The 25,514-nt window shown below is 59.3% G+C and overlaps 1 protein-coding gene across 2 annotated transcripts in view; it reads right to left on the bottom strand.

Moving 5' to 3' along the window:
- Positions 1–22,642, bottom strand: part of LRRC4B (leucine rich repeat containing 4B) — a 54,698-nt gene extending 32,056 nt beyond the window's left edge. The window contains exons 1-4 of one of the 2 annotated variants that reach the window (XM_077976762.1): positions 22,570–22,642; positions 22,150–22,269; positions 5,297–5,414; positions 2,660–2,991 (exon numbers count right to left, since the gene is read on the bottom strand). In XM_077976762.1, coding sequence (XP_077832888.1) covers positions 2,660–2,956 — 297 coding nt within the window. In that variant the 5' untranslated portion in view covers positions 2,957–2,991; positions 5,297–5,414; positions 22,150–22,269; positions 22,570–22,642. 2 annotated transcript variants of the gene reach the window in all.
- Positions 22,643–25,514: the final 2,872 nt, after the last annotated feature.

Here is a 25,514-nt window from a genome sequence, read left to right on the forward strand (position 1 = left end):
CCTAGGCTCAAGCAATCCTCCCACCTCAGCCTCCTGAGTAGCTGGGACCACAGGCGCATGCCACCATACCTGACTAATTTTTGGTTTTTTAGTGAAGATGGGGATTCGCCGTGTGGCTCAGGCTAGTCTCAAATTCCTGGGCTCAAGCAATCCACCTGCCTCAGTCTCCCAAAGTGCTGGGATTACAGGCATGAGTCACCGCGTCAGGCTAAAAATTATTAAGTTTTAAGAAGCCTCTGGGCCGGGCGCGGTGGCTCACGCCTATAATCCCAGCACTTTGGGAGGCCGAGGCGGGTGGATCACCTAAGGTCAAGAGTTCGAGACCAGCCTGGCCAACGTGGTGAAATCCCGTCTCTACTAAAAATATAGAAATTAGCTGAGCGTGGCAGCAGGTGCCTGTAATCCCAGCTACTCAAGAGACTGAGGCGGGAGAATCGCTTGAACTCAGGAGGTGGAGGTTGCAATGGGTCAACATTCCGCCACTGCACTCCAGCCTGGGAGACTGAGTGAGACTCTGTCTCAAAAAAAGTAAATAAATAAATAAATAAATAAAGAGCCTCTGATTACCCTCGACGTGGTCCATGCCTCTTGCTGTCTGGGATGTGTCCACTGAGGGAGGTCAAGCCCACTGACAAACACTCACAAGCATCCACTCTCATGAGTGGATCACAAGCACACCCTCCATCCCCGTCTCTAGAGGTGGTGCAAGAACCCCTGGTGGTGGAGGGGGAAATGAGAAATGGAGGTGTCTGGACTCCTACCGATGCTTTTCACTCTCTGACAACGTCCACCTCGGTGTGTGCTTTACCAGGTGTGTGATATATGGAGGGAGCGGGCCTGTGCGTCACTTATCATAAATCATAAACGCACATACGTCTGCTGGTGGCGCTCAGCACATGTTTGTGGGACTGAATTGTTCACTGAGCTCCCCCCACAAAAGAGATACGGGTCCAGGTTTTACGACGGGGCTGTTGCCACGGCCTGGGGCTGCTGGTGAGTGGTGTGGGTGCCTCCCCGTCCCACGCTCTCCCTGGCGTGCCGTTCCATCCATTGGCTCCTTTTCCTCCTCGTTTCTTCCCCACTAGAAGGTGAGCTGCCGGGGCTAGGGCTGGGCTTTGCCTTGCTCGGTCACCACCCAGGACGGGGCTTGGCGCAGAGCCGGTGCTGCTGGTGTCTGTTGAATGTCACGTGTATAAGTAGGGGAAGGATAGAGTGCAGGGAAGCCGGCGGCAGGTGCATGGGGACCGCACAGTGCGGAATGTCACCTGCTCAAGGGAGACATGGACGGATTGGTGGAGACTGCAGCTAGGGAGATGCAGGGCAGACTCAAAGCAAACTGGCAGACATGGGAGCCTGTGGGGGGTGGGTGTGGACAGAGGGACAAGGCCTTGCAAGAGCAGGGGGTGGTGACGAGGCCCCTGATGTTTCTGGACCCCTTCGCTGGCCCTTGCCCCACAGCCACCAGGAAGAGACTGCTCCCCGAGAGGTCCCCTTTTTTCCCTGAATCTGGCTCTCAGGATAGTCAGATGGGAGCGGCCAAGTCCTCCCCCCCTTCCCAGGGACCAGTCAGAAGAGCAGCTGCACTTCTATTTGGAAGGTTAGATCTGGGGGAGCTGGGACCTCTGGCACGGGCGCCCTCTTCTCTCCCAGCTTTACGGGCTTGCTTGGAGGCAGGAGTTGGACCAAATCAACCTGGGGTAATGATCCCCCGGGAATCACTGGCAATGCCTGGAGACATTTTTGGAACTGGGGGTGGGGTGCTACTGGCATCTAGTGGCCGGAAATGCTGCTAAACATCCTACAGCACACAGGACAGAGCCCCCCACCCTGCCCGCCAAAGGATGATCTGGCCCCAAATGTCAATAGGGCAGAGGCTGAGAAGCCCTGCTTTCTAATAGCACAGCTCTGTCCCCCCCAAGCCCTCGCTTACGGCCTATCCTAATCACAGTCATCATTAATCGAGTGGCAGCTGCTCCATCCTGAGCAGCAGCCACAGGCCACCACGGCGCCAGGCACCAGAGCGATCTCAGCCTCTCTGCTCTCCAATTCTCACACCAGCTCCAGGAAATGGGGACACAAACCCTGCACTGCCCGGCAAATGACCATGGCAACGCCTCCCATCCTCTGACCACTCGCCAGGTGCCAGCACACAAGCTAAAGCCCCAAGTACGAGACCCACAGCCCTCAGCCCTCAGCCCTCACAGCAACGCCTCAGCACAGGGGCTCGCATCGTCCCCATTTTTCAGATCAAGAAACTGAGGCTCAGAATCATGCCACCACCTTCCCAAGGCCACGAGGGAGTGTGGTGGTGCAGATGCCACAGAGGTCCCCACGGAAGGGTTGCTCTCCACACCCCAGTGACTCCAGGGCTCGGCCTAGGTCGACCCGCCTGTCCCGTGCTGGGGGCTGGGCAGGCGGCCTGCACTTGGACCCCAACACAGTGGCTCAGAGACAGGGAGCACTGTGGTCCCAAAGCCCAGAGAGCCCCCACTCCACCTCGGGAGCCCAGCTCCAGGTGATCAGATGCAGACCCGCAAGTCCACGGGTGCTGGAGACAGGGAAGAGCCGGTGTGGGGAGGCCCAGAAGGGATGGACTGCATCTACACGTCTCCCCAGTACCCCCCTCCCTGGTCCCCCTCCACCTGTTGGCCCCGCATACCTGGATGCCGTTCTCCTGCAGGTTCAGGTACCGTGTGTTGACCGGGATGCTGGCTGGGACCTCGGCCAGGTCTCTCCGTGTGCAGATCACCCGGCTGGCCTGGTTGCTGCAGGAGCAGGCCGCAGGGCAGGAGGTGGCCGGTGGGGAGCCCCCTCCGGCGGCAGACGTCACGGCCACTCCACCTCCACCGGCCCCCAGGGGTGGGGAGAAGAGCCAGAGGAACAGCAATGCCCCGTGGGGCCAGGACATCCTACCAGGCGGCAGCGGGGGGCACGGGGAGCCGCGGGCACGCGCCATCCTCAATGTTCATGCTCCGCGTGGACGCTGGGGGGCTGTGGGTGGGGGAAGAGAGAGGGGAGAGGCTCAGTGAGGGACAGGAGCCCACGTGGCCCGGGTACTTGCCAACACCCAGGCAGCCCCATCACTGCCTCCCTGCCCCATGCCCAGAACCAAAGGGGCAGGGAGGGCGACAGCCGCCGATGGACCCACCCAGCAGGCTGGGGCAGACAGAGGGAAGCGTGGCCCGCCCAGCCCAGCACTAGCTCATCCTCTCCATGCTGGCAAGACTCTACGCCCATTCTGCAGTGGGGAAAACTGAGGCTAGGGGAAAGGAAACACCCATCCAAGGTCACTCAGCCAGTAAGTGCGGAAGTCGTCCAGATTCAAAACCCAGCTCTTTGCATGATTTCAAAAAGGTAGATCCATCAGAGGAGTGAGAGAGAGAGACAGACAGACAGACAAGGCGAGGGGGCAGAAAGGGGGAAGAGCAAGCCAGGTGGCGAGGACCTCGCTCCCATCCCAACACCCACCCGGTCCCCTCGCCACCTGCGTGATCCCCTGTGGGGTGGGTCCCAGCCTCCTCTCCCCTCCACTCCCGCTCCCTCTCCCCCTCCCAGGGATGTTAGCGAAGAGATGCATTTCCCCCACCCCCTGCACCCTCAGCTAAACCGAAAGCCCCTCTGCTGCACACCCTCCTGTCACTGCCCACCCTGTCCAGGCCCTGTGGGGTCCTCGCGGCGGCTTCAGAGATTTAAGTCAGACTCATGGGAGGACCTGAGGGAGAGAGGGGTAAGGTGGCAGACAAGGCAACCGTGGAGGTGACAGGTGTGGGCAGGTGAAGGGAGGGCTGGGAGGCAGCAGGGTGAGGAGGGAGGAGACTGGAGTTTGTGTGTAAGGGGGGCTGGGGACCTGGCAGGGGGCAGCACAGGCTCAGAGGCCACCAGCTGCACCCCCTCCTTCGCCCAGAGACTGTGGGTGCTCCAGGCAGAGACAGCCCCGCTGGGACTCATGCCAGCTGCTGCCGCAGGACCGAGCTTGGTTCTCGGGGAGGGGATGGGGAAGGGAAGGGGGTCCAGGGACTCTGCCTGGGTTCTGGGAGGAAAGCAGACAGTGGGGATTCGGGTCCTCTGAGAAGTCAGGCTGTACCTCCCCAGTCTGTCCTGCCCCGCCATTCCCACAGAACCAGAGAGGGAAAGGGGATGGGCGAGTCACAGCAACAGCAACGATACTGGTAACAATAGTCTCTCCGGAACACTGGGTAAGCCCTTGCAATGCAGCAAACTGTATCCCGGTCGGCTCATGTAAGCCTCGTAATGACCACAGGAGAAAGCTGTTAGGATGCCCAATTTACAGATGGGGACACTGAGGCACTACGAGGGAAAACGGCCTATCCAAGGGCACAGAGCAGGCTGGGACGGCGCAGGGGGGGTACTTCGGCCCTAGGTCTACCCTCTGGCTCCCAGCCCTCCTTTGCATGCAGCATCTCTGAGTACACACAAATACACCCACACCAGCAGGCTCTGCCCCAACACAGGCCAACCCCAAACCGTTCTCAAGAGACCGGAGGAGAGCAGGTCACACAAACACGCACACCAACCCACTCACACACTAAGCAGCGATGGGCACGCCCTCTCACGGTGGACTCTCAGGCCCCCCGACACAGGCTCATCCCCAGGCACACGGCCGTGCACACACACAGTCACTCCCTCCTCCTGCAGTTTCCAAGACCATTTTAACCCGGATAAAAATGTGTGTGCATACATCTGTGTATCTGAGTGCGCGTGTGAGAGCGAGGGCTAGACAGAGACACAGAGAGACAGCAGCAGAGGCAGAGAGACAGAGGGGAAGAGGGGGCTGGGGAGAGAAAGAGAGAGAGGGAAAGGAGAGGTTGGTTGGTTCTGTGTCTGCACCCGGGCTCATTTTTCTCCTGGAGGGCTGGGGCCGTGCGTCCGTGCCTGACTGTGTGAGTGCCGTGAGGGTCTTCATCTTCCTGAATGTGAACAGGGAGGTCGGTGCCCACTCCTTATCCTGGGTCTGGGGCTCCCACCTCTTAAGACCCTGGCGATGATCCAGCCCACACCCTCTTAGCCAAGGGGCTGGCACAAAGCGCAGGGCCTGGATTTGGGGGGGGGCATGCCCGCAGGGCCTGTGGGAGCCCACGGCACCCACCCGGGGCCTCCAGGCCTGCCGCTGCTGTGTCTACCTCCGCATCTGTCCCCAGCTCTCCCGCTGCCAGCCCGCATCCCCCCACCCCCATCACGGCTTCTGCAGTGACTCGGCCTCCCTCCCCTTCCCCCTCTCGCCCTCCGCCATCTCCCGTCCTTTTCTCCCCCCAACCCCACGGTGGGGGACACTCACCCTGGTGGTTTGGCTTCCGCTGGGCCTCTCCCTGCGCCCAGGCCCCCCCCTCCACATGCCTCCAGCCAGCCGGGGTCTCTGAGTCCCCAGTTCTCCAGGGCTTCCCGTCGAGATCGTGCTGGGGGGGGGCGCAGGGGCTTCTTGGGTCTCCCCGCGCCCCCCCCACTGGTCTGTCGCCCTTCCCACCCCTGGGGGGAGGCTGTCCTTTGGCCACTGCAGCAGTTCTCTCCTCCCCTCCCCGCTCGCCTCCTCCGGTCTCCTTCCACCCCCTCTCCCACCTCTACCTCGACTCTCCCCCCACCGCAGCCTCCTTTCTCTCCACCCACTGACCCCAGCCCCCTTCTCCTCTCTCTCTGCCCCTCTCAGTTCTCCCCCTCCGCCCCTGGCACCCGTCCACCTCCTCTGGCCTCAACCCCCTCCTGAGTCTCCCCCTCACAATCTTGCCTCCCTCGGGACCCCCAGGCCCCTTCTCTCCTTCTCCTCCATCTATTCCTCCCTCTTGCTCTATCCTTGTCACCCTCTCATCGGCCCCAAGCCCGTCTCAGTCAGGTTGTCTGTCTGTCCGTCTGTCTTGGTCCCTTTCTCCCCGGCTCTGTCTCTCTCTTTCTCCGCGATTACAATTTCTAGTCACACGGCAGTGCAGAGCCAAGCTGTGCCTCAGCTCCCTCCCTCCCCACCCCTCCCTGCTTCTTTCTCTCCTTCTGAACGGGGAGGGCGCCTCTCCTCCCTCCTCCTCAGCCTCCCTTCCCTGTGCCACCGGAGGGGAGGCCTCCCCCTCCCCCGCTAATCAAAGGCTCCGTTATCTAATTAACCCATTGGTTCTGGGCAGCCGAGGAGGCAGCCGAGGAAGGTCGGGGGAAGCGGGGGAGGAAGGTTGCCGGCTGGGCTGCCCAAGAAGGGGGGCGGTTGGGCCGTGCCAAGCCGGAGCCTCATGGCACACAGACAGCCTCGTCGGCTGCCTGACCGGGCTGGGCCACCGCTGACCCCCCACCCCCACCGCCGGCCAAAACCACCCCTCCCGCATCACACCCCCACTGGGTCTAGGCCCAGGGTTTTCCTGCAGATGCCCCTGTACCCCAGGAACTCCCTCGAACCCCCACCATGCCACACAGCCTTTACTCCAACCCCCACACCTTATATACCAGCACTGGAACCTGCGACCTGCGCCATCACCCCTGTCCCGCGAGTGAGGACCAGCCCCTCTTCATGCCACAAAGACCCCCACCACCAGAGGCACCGCTCTCCCTTGGACCTTAGCCAGATCCTGACATCCGCCTCCTGACACACTTCTGCAAAATCGTCAGGGCAGCCACACTCATTCATTCAACTTATCCGCCCATCCATCCGTCCATCTATCCGTCCATCCATCCATCCACCCATCCATCCATCCACCCACCCACCCATCCGTCCATCCATCCGTCTATCCATCCATCCGCCGATCCATCCATCCATCCATCCATCCATCCATCCATCCATCCATCCTTCCATCCGTCCATCCAACAAATGTCTACCCAGTCCCTGCTATGTGCCAGACACTGGCCCAGGACACCCACGGGCCACAAAAGGCACATCTTGAGGGTGGGGCACATTGGTAAGCGCTGAGAGGCCTGGGTTTGAGTCCTGACTCTGCCGCCACTTCCCCTGTAACCTCAGGCCGGTGGCTTCATTCTCCCAAGTGCAGTTCCCTCCACTGTGAAACAGGGATAAGGAGAGTATCTGCCTCCTAGGGCCGCTGGGGGGATTAAATCAGTAAATCCTCAGTAAAGGGTTCTGTCTTCACAACATATGCGGAATCAGACCCTGGAATCAGAGGATCTTTCTCCCCAGCCCCAGGCTACTTCCCTGGCCTGGCTCCCATCTCCCTCTTGGACGATTCCAGTGTCCTCCCCTCCAGCCTCCCCATTTCTACCTTCACCCCCACCCCCTGTGCGTTCCCCATGGGCAGCGAGAGGGATCCTGTCAACACCCAATGGACCCTGCCCTGCCTCTGTTCCACAGCCTTCCACGGCTCCCTTCCCACTCAGAGCAGAGGTGAGTACTTCACCGCAGTTTTCAGGCCCCCACTCTCCACCCAGCTCCTTCTCTGACCTCATCGCTTCCCTCCTCCCCCTGCTCACTCGCCGTTTCCAGGCCATGCACACCCCGGCCCCAGGGCCTTTGCACCTGCTCTTCCCTCTGCCTGGAATTCTCCTCGGGTTGTCCACAGGGCTCTTGCCTTGCTCTCTATCAGGTCTGTGCTCCAATGCTACCATCTCAGTGAGGCTGTCCAGACCGCCCTGCATCAGACAGCACCCCCATCCCTCTCCAGAACCTTCTCTGTTTTTTTTTTCTCCGTGACATTTATCAGCGTCTGAGCTTTTATACGGGCCCGTGCGCTTGAATGCAAGTTTCCCGAGGGCAGCCAGTTTGTGACTCTTTGGTTCCCAGGACCCACAACAGTGCCTGACACATGGCAGTTGCTCACAAACACTGGGTTCAGGGATGGATGGGTACGCGATCACCACTGGGAGTCTATTTCCCCCCACGCTCACACACAGACACCCCCACTCTCCGTTCTGCACACCGAGCCAGGCCGCACTGCACAACGCAGGCTCCCAGCCCTGGACGCCCTTGGTCCCCAGGTCCCCTTCCATCCCAGGAGGCCTGCTGGCAGAGGCAGCACCTTTTTTTTTTTAAGACAGAGTCTCACTCTGTTGCCCAGGCTGGAGTGCAGTGGCACAATCTCAGCTCACTGCAACCTCTACTTCCTGGGTTCAAGCAATTCTCCTGCCCCAGCCTCCCGAGTAGCTGAGACTACAGGTGCCCACCACCAAGCCCGGCTAATTTTTATATTTTTAGTTAGAATTGGGGTTTCACCATGTGGGCCAGGCTGGTCTTGAACTCCTGACCTCCAGTGATCCGCCTGCCTTGGCCTCCCAAAGTGCTGGGATGACAGGTGTGGGCCACCGTACCTGGATGAGGAAGCACACCTCACGCTGTGATGCAGCTGTTGTCAGCTGGACACCAATGTCCCGGGTCACCCTCCATGCCCCGGGTTACCCTCCATGCCCCAGCACAACCCGGATGGCTAAAGTCCTAGACACTATGTCTCAGGTTCCAAACAGGAGGTCCCAGCGCAGCTCCGTGCACCCAGAGGAAAGCTACCACTCTGCCCAAACCTCAGGTACCACCTGTGTGAGCTACACTCCTGGATACAGCTGCACACTGAGGGGGCACCTGGCCCCAGCTGTCCCCAGATACAGCCCTCTGACCCAGATAACAGGAATGCCGGCTAACCTCAACTCTTCCACGCACATTCGCAGAGCCAGGCACGGCGCACACATCTGACTTGTGTGAACTCACTGAACAACCACCCCGCCAACGGTGGTAACGTCCAACACACATCTGGCACTGACTGGGCACTGTTCTGGGAGCTTTACTTGCATTAGCTGCCATAGTGTGCATCAACCCTCTGAGAGAAGACTGCCATTACACCCAGGTCACAGCTAGGAAAGCTGAAACACACAGAGGTACTGTCAGTTGCCTGAGGCGAAACACACGGCTAGGAAGTGGCCCCTCCCAGGCCAGCCTCGCCAGAGTCCAGGGGCCCCAAAGACCCCCAAGATTGGCCTGATAACAGCAACGATTCCCATGGAGGTTGCCTGTGTGTGGGGGGGGGGCCGGGTGCAGGCAAGGCCACAGTCATCCTGAACAGCCACCCTTCCTCAGCCCCTGCAGTCACCCGCACTTCACAGGACATGACACGCCTGACACCCCATCATGGCTTCACGCCCCGCTGCTGGAGGCTCCGTGGACTGCCCACTGCCCCCACACACCCCTAGTAGTGGTGGGGAGTACTGATTACATGTGGGTGCCATGCTGTCCACTCCTCGAGCTGCTGGCCTCTCCCCACGACTCTGGGAGGAAGGGATGGTTCTTGTGCCCATTTTACGTGCAGAAGTAGATTCAGAGGCGGGCGGCACTTGTCAAAGGTTACGCAGCCCTCAGGCAGCACAGCTGGCATTGGAACCCAGGCCCGGAACTTGGCCAGGTCACCACGGTTGCCTCTCCCACCCCAGCTGCCCCGGGTGAGGACCCATCACAAGGGTACACCTGCTCTCCTCCCTCACCTGGTGCAAGGAACAAGCCAGAGGTGCAGACACAGAAGGCCCCCAAAGAGGAGAATTACGAGGGGCAGAGAGTGGCAGAGTCACAGGGAGACAGACACAGGCATACAAGGAGGCATGAAAGGGGCAGGAGGACAGGAGGCCCCGAGATGGAGCTGAGATCCAGGGGAAGGCAGAGGCTGGGAGGACCCGGGCGCTCGAGGAGTGAAGCTGGGTCCTCACCGGCTTCGCCATCCTCCCCAGCCCCAGCTCTGAGAGATCTCGGGCACCGTGCCTGGGAGGATTCAGGCAGATGGCAGATCGGAAACTCGGGGACCCAGGGGAGGCGGGGTGAGGAGAAATGGGAGGCAGGGAACGTTCCTGTCAGGCGCACTCATTTTTTGGGGTGGGGGGGGTACATTCGGATGGCCAGAGGGAAGATAGGAAATTGACTATCATTGCAGCAAGAGGCCTGGAGGTTAGAGCTAGAGAAGAACTTTCCCACTTCGAGGGACTGGGGCAGAAGTGGAGCCTGGAGCCCAGAGGGTGGAGAGGGATCCGGGCCGGGGTGGGATGAGCCCTTCTGTCCCTGGAAGCCGGTCCTATGGGACAGACCTGGGTTCAGGGGGAGGGGACAGGCAGCGCTGGCGTCAGGGAGGGATGAGACTTCCCGTGTGTGCTTTTCTGAGCCAATCCATGTCCTGAATGCTTTCAAAATAAAAGCAACCCCACAGCCCCAAGAATCGTCAGGCTTCCATGTTTCCAGGTAGAAGAACCTTAGCGAAAGGGCAGTCCAGGCCCTCTAGGAGCTGCTGATGAGGAAGCAAGACTGGGGGTGCTTGGCTCAGCTCGAGTTTCCTGGACCACAGGCCACTGGGCAGCAGGACCAACAGGCGGCCCGTGCAGTGGGGGTACAGTCGGGGTGGGGGTGAGGTGCAGTGGGTGGGGGTGAGGTGGTGACTTGCTTGGAGGGGGGCTGTCCTTTCCCGTGCAGCCACGCCAGCCTCCCCCAGGCTCCTCCCACCCACCAGGCGCCTCCCACCCAGGTTCCTCCCATCCACACCAGGCCCGTTCGCCTGAGAGGACTTTGCCCCTGCTGTGCCCTCGGCCAGCCAGGGGTGCTCTTCCTGCCGTCAAGGCGGCTCTGCGTTCCCACGACGCCTCCAGGAGGTCTTCTTTGAGCTCCCCTACCATCCCTATCCCTTGCACTTCCTTTTCTTCACAGCTTGTGTCACGGCCACCCAGCACCTGATGCTTGGTGATTTGTTCCTGCGTTCCTTGCCTGCCTTCCTGCTACGAGGGGAGCTCCTGAGGGCTTTGTCGGGGCGTTCACGGCTGCATCCTCAGGACCTGCCACAGCGCCGGCCCCTCGGAGCCTCAGTACTTCCTGCAGGAAGGAGCGAGCCAGCGCCCCCTACCGGCAGTTCCTCTGCTGGCACCCGAGGCAAGGAGCCCGGTGTCTCTAGGGAGCCGAGTGTGGGGGTGGGGACTAAGTGAGAGGGTGGGCACAGGGTGGGCTCCGGAACGTCCAGGAGGGAAGCCGGGAGGAGGGAATGTCGAGCTGTTACAGAGGCCGTGGCAATGGGCCGGGGGGCCTCCTTCCTCCCACATCGGGCTGTGACAACAGAGGGGCAGACTCAGCTCTGGGGGGTGAAGGGCCCCTCTGAGTGGACTGGAGCCGGGACGGCTGGAGGTCAAGGAGGCACTGCGCCAAGGGTCCGGGGGTAGAGGATGAGGCCGCGGCTGGAGCCACGGGGATGGAGAGAAGGGAAAGAGTGAACAGATAAAGCAAATTTGTAAAAGTGGCAGAACCTGGAGGTGGTGTAGGAGGTGAGGGAGAGGGAGGAGCCAGGCTCTTCTTATAGATCTGGGGTCAAATTCCAAAGCCAAGAGGATGTCAGGGTGGGAAGCAGTTACGGGAAGAAGAGAAGGCAAAGGTCCCTGCCACAGGCCCTCCAGCCCCAATCTCCACGTGCCTCGCTCTGGTCACACCCACAGGGCAGCAGGTAAGCAGGGGACATGCTGCCCGCCCGGCTCCCGTCCAGTCCCTGGCTGTGCCACTTTGGGCCAGCTGCAGCTTCTCTGATGATGCTGCACAGGGCTGTGGCAAGGGGGCCCAAGTAGGGGCCTGGCACACAGCAAGTGACCAACAAGTGAGATATAGGACTCAGAGCCTGGCTGGCAGCTGGGAAAAGGTGAAACCTGGGCTCCGACCCCGTGGTGCTGCCAATTTTCTGCTAGGAACAGTACCCTGCGGTCACTCAGTTTCCTCATTGGAGAAACGGGAATTAACAGCAGGTTTCAGAAGACAAAGGGCTGGGAGGGCTGGCTGGGGGGGCGGTGGGGACCCAGGAAGGGCTGAGGTGAGCTATTTACCAGCGAGTGGAGGACTACAGTTGACCCTTGAAGGACTGGGGTTTGAACCGTGCGGTCCACTTATACGTGGACCTTCTCCCGCCGCTGCCACTCCGTAGACAGCAAGACAACGCTCCCCCCACCCCCACCTGCTCACAGCCTACTCAACGTGAAGATGATCGGGGAGCCCTTTACGATGATACACTCCACTTAGTGGCTAGTAAATGTATTTTCTCTTCCTTAGCATTTTCTCAATAACATGTTCTTTTCTGTAGCTCACTTTATTGTCAGAATTCGGGATAGAATACATTTAACACACAGAACGTGTTAACTGAATGTGTATGTTGCTGGCAGGACATCCAATCAACAGGACACTATTCGTAGTTAAGTTTTAGGGGAGTCAAAAGTTACATGCAGATTTTCAACTGCATAGAAGGCTGGCGTCCCTAGCCCCCAAGTTGGTCAGGAGTCAACTGTATACATACATATATGTATACACACACACACACACACATACATATATACATGCACATACACACACACACACACACACATAAATTTCTGCTGGAGTGCAGTGGCGTGATCTCGGCTCACTGCAGCCTCCACCTCCCAGGCCCAGATGATCCTCCCACCTCAGCCTCCCCAGTAGCCGACTACAGGCGCGGACCACTACCCCCGGCTAATTTTTTTGTATTTTTGTAGAGAAGGGCTTTTGCCATGTTGCCCAGGCTGGTCTCAAACTCCCGGGCTCAAACAATCCTCCGGCCTCAGCCTCCCAAAGTGCTGGATTATAAGCGTGAGCCGCAACACCTGCCTGTATTTCAATATTTCAGTGCATCACCATCCAATAGACTCTCTGCAGTGATGCAAATGTTCTCTCCATGCTGTCCAGCACTGGCGGCCACCGGCCACATGAGGCCATGGAGCACGTGACATGTGTTGAGGGTGGCCAGGGACCGAATTCTTCATTTCATTTGATGTGACTGTTGGTGCTCACACGTAGCAGTGGCTGTGGCGGCTACTGCGTCGGACAGCATGGATCTAACCACTGCTGCTGCTTGGAACTGCTTCTGCCTGAGTCCCTGAAGTGCTGCTCTGTCTGCTCCTTGGCCCTGCCTAGCTACCTCACAGGGCTCTTATAGGACTCATGGAGAAGCCAGGGAGATGACAGCCGGAGAAACGGAACATTACGGAGAGTGTGAGGCCCGAGCACCTGGCCAGCTCTGCCTTGGTTGCCTGCGCCAGGCCTGCGCTGCAGGAGCCAGCTGCAAGAGCTCATTCAGTCCCTACAAGAGCCCACGGCGAGAGCTACTGCTGCCCATTTTACAGAAGGGCACACTGAGGCATGGTGAGGTCATTGCCATACCCATGGTAGCCAGATTTGAGCAGGCTTTGGGACAAAATCTGAACTTCCAAAAAAAAAAAAAAAAAAAGAAAGGCCTGGTGCGGTGGCTCAAGCCTGTAATCCCAGCACTTTGGGAGGCTGAGATGGGCGGATCATGAAGTCAGGAGATCGAGACCATCCTGGCTAACACGGTGAAACCCCATCTCTACTAAAAAATACAAAAAACTAGCCGGGCGAGGTGGCAGGCGCCTGTAGTCCCAGCTACTCGGGAGGCTGAGGCAGGAGAATGGCGTAAACCCGGGAGGCGGAGCTTGCAGTGAGCTGAGATCCAGCCACTGCACTCCAGCCTGGGTGACAGAGCGAGACTCCGTCTCAAAAAAAAAAAAAAAAGAAAAGAAGAGGGCCGGGCGCGTTGGCTCACGCCTGTAATCCCAGCACTTTGGGAGGCCAAGGTGGGTGGATCACCTGAGGTCAGGAGTTTGAGACCAGCCTGACCAACATGATGAAATTCCACCTCTACTAAAAATACAAAATTAGCCGTGCATGGTGGCGGGCGCCTGTAATCCCAGCTACTCGGGAGGCTGAGAAAGGGGAATCACTTGAACCCGGGAGGCAGAGCTTGCCGTGAGCCGAGATGGCGCCATTGCACTCCAGCCTGGGTGACAGAGTGAGACTCCGTCTCAAAAAAAGAAAAGAAAGGAAACTGAACTTCCAGGCCCCTGGACTGTGGCTCTGTGCTGGGATGGGACGGCTTAACACCCCTGAACTGAATTCACCCCAGAAGAGAACAGGGCACTGGTGGTTTTTACAACAGTATTTGTTGCCAAGGCTCAGGCAGTGGGGGTGTAAGAGTGAGTTTGCAGGTGGGGAGGGGCGTGGCCCCAGCCTGCTGCACTCAGGGGTCCCGCCTAGGAAGGACGCTGATCTGATCTGTTGTCTCTCACAGGGTTGTGCATATTTTGTTCACAACAAAAGGGTGCTGCTTAAAGTCACAAAAAGCTGAAAACGATGTGAACTGGATCCACGTTTCTCAGACATGAATGTGTGTCCAGCTGCCTGGGAATCTTGTTAAGAGGCAGATTCTGGCGGGGCGCAGTGGCTCACGCCTGTAATCCCAGCACTCTGGGAGGCTGAGGCGGGCGGATCACTTGAGGTCAGGAGTTTTGAGACCAGCCTGACCAACATGGTGAAACCCCGTCTCTAATAAAAATACAAAAATTAGCTGGACGTGGAGGCACCTGCCTGTAGTTTCAGCTACTCGGGAGGCTGAGGCAGGAGAATTGCTTGAACCCGAGAGGTTGCAGTGAGCCGAGATCGCACCACTGCACTCCAGCCTCGGTGACAGAGTGAGACTCTGTCTCAAAATAATAATAATAATAACAAAAAACTGCAGATTCTGCATCGCCCTATCTAGGGCGAGACTGTCATTCTGTTTCCCAGGGGATGCAGATCTCGCAGCAACGGGCTGAAGGGTCTCTAAGTGCCCATCTCACTCCTATATTCCAGTTCGGGATGAAGAATGAAGCCCCCTGCTCTTCTCTCCTGAGCTCTGTATAGGGGTGTGGCTCTGGGCGGGCCTTGGAATCAACTAGACCTGGGTTTGAACCTCAGCTGCCACAGTTACTAGCTACGTTGGCTTGCAAAGGGAACTTCACCCCTCAGGGCCTCGGTCTGCTCATCTGTAGGTGGGGAAGGTCTGACATCTGTGATGAGTTTAGGGAAATGCCTGGGGCATAAAAGGAAAATGCTCAGTGAACTTATTCTAGGATCCAGAAGATCCTCCTTCTCCTCGTCCACCTCATCACACCGTCCTGTGAAGAGGAAGGATGGAGAGGTGGAAAGAGCATTGGTGTTGAGGAAAACTGGGTTTAAATTCTAGCTGACTACTTTCTCCCTGTGTCCCCCGCCCCAGGCTCCGCCTTGCGGTCTGTGAAGATAATGACACCTATTCATAGCTTGTTGGGGTTCCTGGTGACCATGTACAGTGCTTGACACTTAAGTGACAGCTACATTAAAAGTTAACATTTATTCTCAGCTGGGCGCAGTGGCTCACGCCTGTAATCCCAGTACTTTGGGAGGCCAAGACGGGCGGATCACTTGAGGTCAGGAGTTCAAGACCAGCCCGGCCAACATAGTGAAACCCCCATCTCTACTAAAAATACAAAAAATTAGCCGGGAGCGGTGGCACGCGCCTGTAATCCCAGCTACTTAAGAGGTTGAGACAGGAGAATCGCTTGAACCTGGGAGGTGGAGGTTGCAATGAGCCAAGATAGTGCCACTGCACTCCAGCCTGGGTGACAGAGCGAGACTCCGTCTTAAAAAAAAAAAAAAAAAAAAAGTTATTTATTCTTACGGGTCAGAAGAATGAACAGTTTTCCCATTCCGTGACTCAGCCCCTCCCCGCCGAGCCCCGCCACTTCTCCACCATTGTAAATCCAGCAGTTCTGGCTGGATCCAAACCACTCATCTGTCAAGGAGCAGGGGGCCCACGGGATTACATTTGGGGTCTTTGCTCTTCCCGCAACAGGATCCTACAACCCCACGTTGGTGAGGGCTGATGTCACACCCCACTGTGAGAACCAGCGTGGGGGAATCCTTTCCCTTCTGGTGCTTTAGAGGCATAAACAAGATTGAGAACCTGACAGCCCCGAGTTATAAGAGCTTCAATGCCTTCAAACGTCTAATCTTGCCGGCCATGGTGGCTTATGCCTGTAATCCCAGCACTTTGGGAGGCCAAGGCAAGAGGATCGCATGAGCTCAGGAGTTTCAGATCAGCCTGGGCAACATAATGAGAACGCCCTCTCTACAAAAAATACAACAATGAGCTGGGTGTGGTGGTACATGCCTGTAATCCCAGCTACTCGGGAGGTTGAGGCGGGAGGATCGCTTGAGCCCAGGAGGTCGAGGCTGCAGTGAACTGTGGTCGTCCACAGTACTTCAGCATGGGTAACAGAGCAAGACCCTGTCCTCCCCCAACCCCAGTGGTCTAACCTACGAGTGTATTGTTTACTAACAACCTAATTATTGTGATTATGAACAATTTTATGGCCGGGCGCGGTGGCTCACACCTGTAATCCCAGCACTTTGGGAGGCTGAAGCAGGTGGATCACCTGAGGTCAGGAGTTTGAGACCAGCCTGGCCAATACAGTGAAATTGTGTATCTACCATAAAATACAAAAAAAAAAAAAAAATTAGCCAGGTGTAGTGATGCGTGCCTATAGTCTCAGCTACTCGGGAGGCTGAGGCAGGAGAATTGCTTGAACCTGGGAGGCAGAGGTTGCAGTGAGCCGAGATTGCGCCCCTGCACTCCAGCCTGGTCGACAGAGTGAGACTCTAATTGCCACTTGGAGGGCCCAATGGACCAGTGCATTCTCCTCTCTTGGCCTCAGTTTTCCCTTCTGTAAAGCAATAGTCTCATGGGGGGAGGCGACCTGCAGGGCGGCCCACACCAGGGTTTGTCGTCCTGGCTCTGCCACTTCTAGGTGTATAATTTGGGGCAAGGAACCCCACTTCTCTGGGCCTCAGTCTCCCCATCTGTCGATCCGGGGATGATGGCTGTGCCTTCTTGGTTGCCCAAGGAAAACATGGAAGACATCCACATACAAGGCTGAGCACAGCCTGGCTCGTGGCACGCCCTTCATCAGTTAGCTACAATCATGATCATTTCTGGCTCTGGAGAGAGGGCTCGAGGCAAGGGGAGGGCCAATCTCCTCTGCATTTACCACCTGGGGCTGCCCTCTCCAGTGGAGCCATGGCCGCACAGCCTTCTGACCTTTGTTGCGGTGTTTGAACAAGAGCTCTGGGGCCTAAGCTCAACTCCCCAGGCTGGCACAGCATCTGGGGGGCACAGTGAGCCTGGGAGTGGCTGGGGCTGCTGCCCCCTCCTGCCCTGCCTCACTCCTTTCCTCCTCTCCGTCTAGGTTTTTTGTTTTTGTTTTTTTCCGATGGAGTTTTGCTCTTGTCATCTAGGCTGGAGTACAACGGCATGATCTCGGCTCACTGCAACCTCCACCTCCCAGGTTTAAGCGATTCTCCCGCCTCAGTCTCCTGGGTAGCTGGGATTACAGACTCACACCACCATGCCTGGCTAATTTTGTATTTTTAGTAGAGACGGGTTTCACCATGTTGGCCAGGCTGGTCTCAAACTCCCGACCTCTGGTGATCCACCCGCCTCAACCTCCCGAAGTGTTGAGATTACAGGTGTGAACCACCGTGCCCGGCCTGTCTCTGTCTAGGTCTTATACTTAGTCCTCAACCTCCCACCAGGGTCCCAGATACTACCAGACACCCCCCATTCTCATTCTCAGCAGTCCCCTGTGGGCTCCTGCCTGTCTCCCAGTGGCGAGCCCCCACCAGCCCATCTCGTGGGCCTCCGAGGCAGCCCCTCCACCTCTGCCTGCCATGACAACAGTTGTGCGTGGGTTTCCAGGCAACAAGGGGCATCCTGCCACTCTTCTTGCTCTCCTGCCACCCCCTGTCTGGCAGAGCCAGCCCAGTCTCAGGAACTGGGACTGGAAGGAAAGGGAGGTTCTCCCCAGTGGGGACAGAGGGTCTCCAAACTCAGAGTTAATGAGGTTTCCCAAACCCTGCCAGAGGGGACACAAAGACGTGCCCCCTATACCCAGCAAGGGTGATGGTGGAGGGGCTGCTGCTGGGCTTGAGCGCTGCCAGGCACAAAGGGGAGCCCTGTCCTCTGCACCCCTATCTGGAGGTGAGGCCCTCTTCCTCCGGAAACAGGGTCTACATGCCAGGTCCTCTAAGGCAGCCCCTGCTCTCTACCTGCTCTGGGGCCAAATATGCAGCCTGGTGCACAGGGAAGCCTACCCCCTGCCTACGTACAGGCTGTGTTGCCACACGCTGGGGGCAAGAGTGTGGCGTCTGTGGCCCACCCCAGCCATCAGCCAGCTGAGAAGGACAGGCTGCAACATGGTGGCTTCACGCAACGCTGACCCTCCAACACTGTGAGGGGCTGGCGGCTTCACAGCAGACCCTGTCCCTGGAGAATGGGCGTGTGCCCTGCGCCCTGGCAGTCTTAAGAACTTAAGATAAAGATAAGACTCTTCCTGCTCTTGGCAAGGAAAGGAGGCCATTTAAGTGGAAACAGGGCCCAAAGTGAGGCTTGGAGTTAGGGCAAACTGATGGGGGGATGAAGGAGGAGGGGCAGAAAGAGGACCCCGCAAGGGAAACCAAGGGAAGGAGAGTGGAGAGGGTGACGGGGCACAAAGAGACGGAGCAGAGAGGAAGAGGAGCAAACAGCAGAGGTTGCAAACTCCTCTGTCTATGGAGCCCAGCAGGGAAGATGATCACGATGCTGGTTAGAGGGGAGAGTGGGGCATGGTGGCCCTGCACACCTGAGCACAGCCCACAGTTACCCAGGGGGAAGAAGATTCCAAAAGCTAGCAGTCTAGACTTTTATGCGAAATCTCGAATATAAAAAATGCTGGCAACAAATTAAACACGTTGAAGGCGCTGGGGGAAAATAACCCTCTCGGGCCGCCCGGAGGACCCCGGCGAAAGTGAGTCCTCAGGGATGTGGGGAGAGGGAGCCACAGGGAAGGAGCAGGGGAGGCGGGGAGGCAGACAGGCTGGCAAGAACAGCAGCAGAGGTGAGGGCGAGTGACACAGAGGGACAAAGAAGACAGGCACAGAGAGCGGTGTGGAGCAGAGACAGAAATAGAGGCAGGTTTCACAGCAGATGGGGTGGAAGAGGGAAAGACTGATGAATGAGTCCACAGACTAGACGGATGGGCCAGGCCAGCAAGACACCGGGGGCTGGGAGGGCGAAGGGTCAGTCCCAGGGAAGATGAGAGGAGATGAAGAGATGAGACGGCTTGACAGAGACAGGAGGTCCAGGTGACACCTCTGGACAGACGCCCGGCCAGAGAGAGCGGGGTGGGAAGGGATGAAACGTCGGGAGAGAGGATGGAGAGAGAGAGCCTGCGTGAGCTACCCAGCAGGCGTCCTAGCAGGTGACACAGGTGATTGAGGGGGTGGAGTCCCTGGCAAGAAAGCAGGGCCAGGGTTCCGGAAGGGACTGAGGATTCAGCGGCCACCCCACCCCCACCCCCACCCCACGGCACCTCTGCCTGAAGATCGGCCTCTCTGCATGGGCCCTGACGGTGTGTGTGTGGGCACCTGTGTGCACAGGCTCTGCCTGTGACAGAGACATCAGCGCCCTCTGATACCTGATGTCAATTCTGCTGACCTCTCGGACGGACGGCGAGGAGGTGCCTGAGGAGCCCCGTGGGGAGACGACATTCTCCGGGCTGTCTCTGAGTGGGATTAAGAGTGACTGCTGGAGCCCGACAGGGCTGGCCCTCCCTGCAGTACACACGCATGCCCCCGACGCTGGCACTAGGTTTAGTGTGTGCGCAGTGCTGTGACTGTCTTATGGCACCTGGGGCTGCATCTCTGTAGCTCTGGGGCCACCTCCGTGCCTTTTGTTGTGTGTCTGTCCATAAGCGTGAGGCCACGAGGCCACAGGACCACGAGGCACGGGCCTCCTGCCTTCGTCTCTCCCTCCAGGTCTGTGTATGAAGGACTGTGTGTGTGTCTCCATGTGACACAAGACTACAGGTCTGGGGACTGCTCCCTCTCTCTCCTGACCACTGGCTGACTGAGTGTGGGGGCTGCGTCTGCAGCTGGGCCTCTCTGGTTCCACATGGGGTCTCTGGCTGCCAGTGAATGACTGTGTGCTCCTGTGTGGGAATCTTTGCCTCCACGTGCCCCGTGTCTTCCTCGCAGGCTCCCACTCTCTGTCGCTGACTTGGGGTCCCTCCGACAAGTCAGAATCGGCCTCTAACCCCCCAGAGCTCTGGTGGCCAGTGTCCCCCAGCTTCCTGCTGGCCCCAGCAGGCACCCCGTGGGTCTGTCCCACCCTCCCTGAGTCTGTGGCTCCCTGCGTCTCTGCCTGGCTCGCGTGTCTGCTCTCTGGGTGGGAGTGGCGTGTGTCCCCGGCTCCCTCTCTCTTTCTTTCGGAAATTAAGTGAGTAACTCCGTGACTCCGCGCTGATGCCCTAATTGCCTGTATGTCTGTTTCGGAGGCTGGGTCCCCTCTCTCCCTGTGTGCCTCCCTCCCTGGCTCCCACCCTTCCCTTCCTTGTGTCACTCTCCCGCCTTTCGGCAGCTTCACTCTCCGTCCCTCCTTTCTCTGTGTGCGTTTGGACAATCGGGTGGCCAGGAGGAGAGGAGCCCCAGGGAGGAGGAAGAGGAGGAAGAAGGTGGGAAGGGGAAGTGGAGGCTGCGGAAAGGCAGGTTAGAAGGCGAAGGCTGCGGAAGATGCTACAGGAAGAGGGAGGTGCCGTCCTGGCCGCGGTCCGGGGGTGGGGGGCGGGAGTTTTCAGGCTCCTGGACCAGGAGGGAAGCCGGCTCCGGCTACTCCCAGCTGCCTGGAGCCCGAGTTCCTGTCTGGCGGCTGCGCGGCCGGGACTTGGGATGTGAGGCGCATAGCAATGGGGCGCTGCGGAGGCGCCACTGCAGCTCCCAGCTGGAGAGGGGGGCGGGGAGGGGGCCGAGGGGCAGCCCCGAGGCTCCCTTCCCCCTCCCCCTTCCCAGCTGGGCTCTCCCCAGGGGAATTCCCCACCCGGAGAGAAAGTCGCCAGAGGCTGCAGGGAGTGGGCAGGGAGGAGGGGAGGGCGCCCAGGGGGAGAGCAGAGGTGAGGAAGTCTGGGGAAGGAGATGGGAGTGCAGAGAGGAGGCGAAGGGGTGGAGGGGTGGGCAAGAGGCCATCCTGGGCAATGGAGACTCGGAGTCCTGGAGAGAGACTGGCTGGGCCCCTGGCAGGACAGGACCCCAGGGAGGCAGGGGCATGGAGATGGGGGAACCCTGAGAGCCCGGGATTGATGGTGAGTTGGAAGGAGAGGTTTCCAAAAGGAGAGAGCTAGGATTGGGGAGTCTGAGATTGCGGAGTACTATGGGGTGAGGAGACAAGGATGGATGGGGTCTCTGGGTGAAGAAAGGTCATAGAAGGAGGTTTCAGAGAGTGATGGGCTAAGGAGAAGGCGACTGGGGGTGTTGGGGAGAAAGGGGAGAGGCTGGGGTGCAAGGCCCAAAGAGGAGCGGGGAGGTAGTGGGAGGAGGGAGCTGGAGGAGAGGGCGGCTGAAGTGAGGGTCTCCTGGACAGAGGGTCTGGAGAGGGATATCTGGGGTATTGTCAGAGATGGGGGTTAGAGAATCCTGAGGGGCAGGTGCCGTGCCTTAGAAGGTCCTAGAAGAGCAGGTGTGAGGGTCGGAAACCTGGTGAGGAGGTAGCAAATGGGGGACGGGGGTCCCCAGGAGGAGAGATTGCCAGGAGGGGAGGGCGGAGGGAGGTGGGAGAGGCAGTGGTCCTGGAGAGACACGTGCCCAAGGATACAAGGCCCCAAAGCCGACTGGGGTCAGGGAACCGGGGGTCTTGGAGAGAGGGAGGGGCAGGGGTCCGAGCCGCCCATTAGGAGAGGCGAGGTGACCCCAGAGGGAGAAGGGCTGAAGACTGGGGAGGGGGCTGTCTCACTCCCCAATCACCCCCTCCGTCTTTCCCATTTTCACTTCCCAAACTCCCCGGTTCTCCCCGGTTGCCACGGCAACCGCTCTTGCCAGGCGCGGTCACCAAGGAAACCCCGTGCCCGCCTCTCCCCCCTCCCCATCACTGGCGTGCCCCCCCCACCCCAAGCAGCAGCGGTGTGGAGGGTGGGAGGGGCCATGGGGAGAGGAATAACCTGGACTCCCGCCCCAGAAAGGGGGGCCCGGACCTACGCCCGGAGAACCCCCCACCCTAAGCCTACTTCCTCAGCCCCACAGCTGGATACGCAGCGACCGCCGGACGCACCCCCCACAACCTGTCCCCAGGCAGCGGCGACAACCCCCCCCACCCAGCACAGAACTCGCCCGGCCCAGAGAACCCCCACCCAGTCGCCTCCCCAACCGGCTTCTGCCTCCCATTAGGCCCCGCCCCCTGTCCTCTGCCATCCCCCCCATCCCGGAGGAGGCCTAAGACCACTGTCCCCCAATTAGCGAATGTCCCCCACCCACCCCCCGCGGTTCCGCCTCCGGCCCCCGCCCCCGACCCGTGCCCCTTGGCGGCTACTCACAGCGAGGAGAGGGGTTCCTTCCGGGGGGCAGCATGCCCGGCCCGTGGGGGGAGGACCCCCCCAATGAGGCTGAGGAATTTGGGGTGCAAGGCCCGCTGCGGGGAGGCGCGGGGGGCGGGGCTGCGGCCGGGCCCGGAGCCTCTCGCGCTCTCCCCCCTCCCCGGCTCCTGGGTGGGGAGGGGGCTTCCGCAGCGGCGGCGGTGGGGCTGGGGGGGCCGCTCTGCCTCCTTGCCTCGCGCCCGCCTGCCGTCCGGCCCCGGCGCCCTCGCCCGCCGCCCGCCTTCCTTCTTGCCTTCCTTTCTTTCCTTCTTTCTTTCCTGGCTTCCTTCCTTCCAGCCTTCCTTCCTTCCTTCCTCCCTCCTCGGGCCCGCCGGCGCCGCTCTCCCCCCACCCCACCCCCCCCCAGGCCCCGGCCCCGGCCCCGGCCCCCGCCTCGGACGGTGCGGCAGCGACCGAGAGCAGCCGAGAGCGGCGGAGACGGGAGCGGAATACTGATGATGGTGGGAGCGGGCGGGCGGAGGGAGGGAGCAGGGAGGGAGGCCCGGGAGGAGAGGAGGGGGGAGAGAGGGAGGGGAGGGAGGGCAGCGTGGAGAGGGAGGAAGGAAAGAGGGGGGAAGAACTGGAGAGGATGGGAGAGGGAGGGAAGAAAGGAGAGGGAGACGGGAGGGAAGGGAAAGGGGGGAGGAAAGAAGAGGGAAGGGGAGGAAAGAAGGAAGGAAGTGGGAAGGGGGTGGAGGAAAGAAGAGGGGGAGAAAAAGGGGAGGGAGCAGGGAAGAGAGGAGGGAAAGGGGAGAGGGTGTGGGGGGGAGGGGAGGGGGTGGTGGGGAAACTCCTGCAATAAGGTCCTGGATGAAGGGGAGGGGAGGGCGGGGGAGCAGGGAGAGTGGGTAGAGGAAGAGGAAAGGAGGGAGAAGAGGAGTGGAGGGAGAGATTGGTAGAGAGATGGGCAGGAGAGGCCCAGGGGCAGGGAAGTGAAGGGAAAGAGGAAGGAGGGAAGGCCCAGCTTTGAGGGCTGCAGGGGACAGAGGGGCCTGGAGGGCAGCGGGGGCTGCGGGGAGAAGAATGGGGAGTGTGGTGGGTGTTGTCAGGAAGAGCAGGGGAAGCTGGCAGGACCCGGAAGAGGCAGAGGAACTAAGTCGGACAGAGATGACAGGATGGAAGACGTAGGGAAGGACCCGTCGGGGGGGATGGGGGAGGAGAAAGATCTCGGGGGAGGGGAGAGAAGCTGCGGAACTGGATCTTTGAGGGCCCAAGACTGGATGGCAAGAGCCCAGGGAGTAGACGGAGTAGGGAAGAGGACAGAGGGCCTTTCTTGAACCCTGCTGTGTGCCCGCTTCGTCAGCCCCTCCACCTCATGAAGAGAAGAACCCCCAAACCCATTTTCCAGAAGAGACCATTGAGGGTCTTGGAGGAGCCAGGATGGGGTTTGCATGCACAGTCCTGGGCTGGGGGGACCCTGAGGGAGATGGAGAATAGGTCAGTTCCTAGCTTTCGTCCCTGGTCCAGACCTGGCAGGTGGAGGCACCTGGGAAGGGCAGAGGGCACAACCCACAGCCTCCCTCTCCACTCTCCTCTCACCTCCCCCAGGTGTTGGCAGCGGGTGCTGGGGACGCATTTAGAGCTGTGAAGCTGCGCTGCATCTTGGGTGCAGGGAGGGGGAGGGCAGATGCAGAGGCTTCTGGGAGGTCACCACGACCCCCCCCTCTACCTCCCCGGTCCACTGCCCCAAAAGCTTGGGCCCCAAGGAAGGGGGACATCGGGAATCAGGGGCAGAGAAACCCACAAGGAGAGGTGGCCCCTGTCCAGGACACTGAAGATCCTTCCCGATGTTAAAATTAGCACAGAAGTTTCACCCCTTCCTTGTTATCCCCCAAAACGCTGACTAATAACTGAGGACTCCGGAGAGAGAGAAGAGAGATGAAGGTTCCTTCTTTCAGTGCCAGGGGGCCCCGGACAGACTCTCCGTCTTCCCCTTCTCCTCGGAGAGCCCCAGGGAGGGAAAGTGTGGCCCTAACCCTGCAGGCAGAGCCTGGGGAGAGTCGGGGTTGGAAGCTGGAAGGAAAGTGGGCCAGACACATCTATAATGAGCCAGGGTTCCCGAGAGAAGCCAGGTCACAGATGGGTTCAGAAGAGGTGGTTTCGGGTGGGCGTTGGTGGGCGCTGAGCCCTGAGAGCTGCCGAGAGGAGAAACTGAGAAGGGGCCAGGCGAGGGCCAGGGAGGGGCAGGTGGTGCTGTGGTGCTTCCGGTTTCACCCGCCCCTGGGCGTCGTCGCTTAAGTCTAGTTTGCGAGACTGGACCAGTGAATGTGTGTGTGCACCAGGGTCCAGCACAGAATAGGCCCAGACCAATGGTGACACCAACAAAACAGAATCACATGGTGGCAGCCCGAGGTTCCTGCTGGTCTCCCACAGGCCAGATGCCCAGCACCTCACAAGCATGGCATCGATCCTGCAACCACGCGGTACCAACTCTTAGGGATGGGAGCCCCGGTGGGCACAGGTGAGAGCAGGCCCCTGCTGAGCCCCGAGTTAACCCTTTCATTACAAGAGGGTCTCAGCCGGGCATGGTGGCTCGCACCTGAAATCCCAGCACTTTGGGAGGCTGAGGTGGGTGGATCACTTGAGGTCAGGAGTTCGAGACCAGCCTGACCAATATGGTGGTGAAACCCCATCTCTACTAAAAATACAAAAATTGGCCGGGCGCGGTGGCTCAAGCCTGTAATCCCAGCACTTTGGGAGGCCGAGACGGGCGAATCACGAGGTCAGGAGATCGAGACCGTCCTGGCTAACCCAGTGAAACCCCATTTCTACTAAAAAAATATGAAAAACTAGCCGGGCGAGGTGGCGGGTGCCTGTAGTCCCAGCTACTCGGGAGGCTGAGGCACGAGAACGGCAGCGTAAACCCGGGAGGCGGAGCTTGCAGTGAGCTGAGATCGGGCCACTGCACTTTAGCCTGGGCGACAGAGCCAGACTCTGTCTCAAAAAAAAAAAAAAAAAAAAAAAATACAAAAATTAGCCAGCATGGTGGTGCACGCCTGTAATCCCAGCTACTCGGGAGACTGAGGCACAAGAATCACTTGCACCTGGGAGGCGGAGGTTGCAGTGAGCCGAGATCACACTATTGTACTCCAGCCTGGGTGACAGAGTGAAATTCAGTCTCAAAAAACAAACAAACAAACCAAGAGGGTCTCAGGTGAGAGGCCAAGCCGTGTCAGGTGGGGCCCTTAGAGAAGCAGGGAAGTATTCCAATATTTTAACAACCAGTGAACCCTCTTGGTCCATGCAGCCTAAGTCTCAGCCCTGCCTGGAGGGTGTGACTGCCCCTGTTTTACTGAAGGAGAAATAATTTGCCATCAACCCCCGGA

The sequence above is a fragment of the Macaca mulatta genome, chromosome 19 (genome assembly GCF_049350105.2).
Source record: "Macaca mulatta isolate MMU2019108-1 chromosome 19, T2T-MMU8v2.0, whole genome shotgun sequence".
Classification (NCBI taxonomy): Eukaryota; Metazoa; Chordata; class Mammalia; order Primates; family Cercopithecidae; genus Macaca; species Macaca mulatta.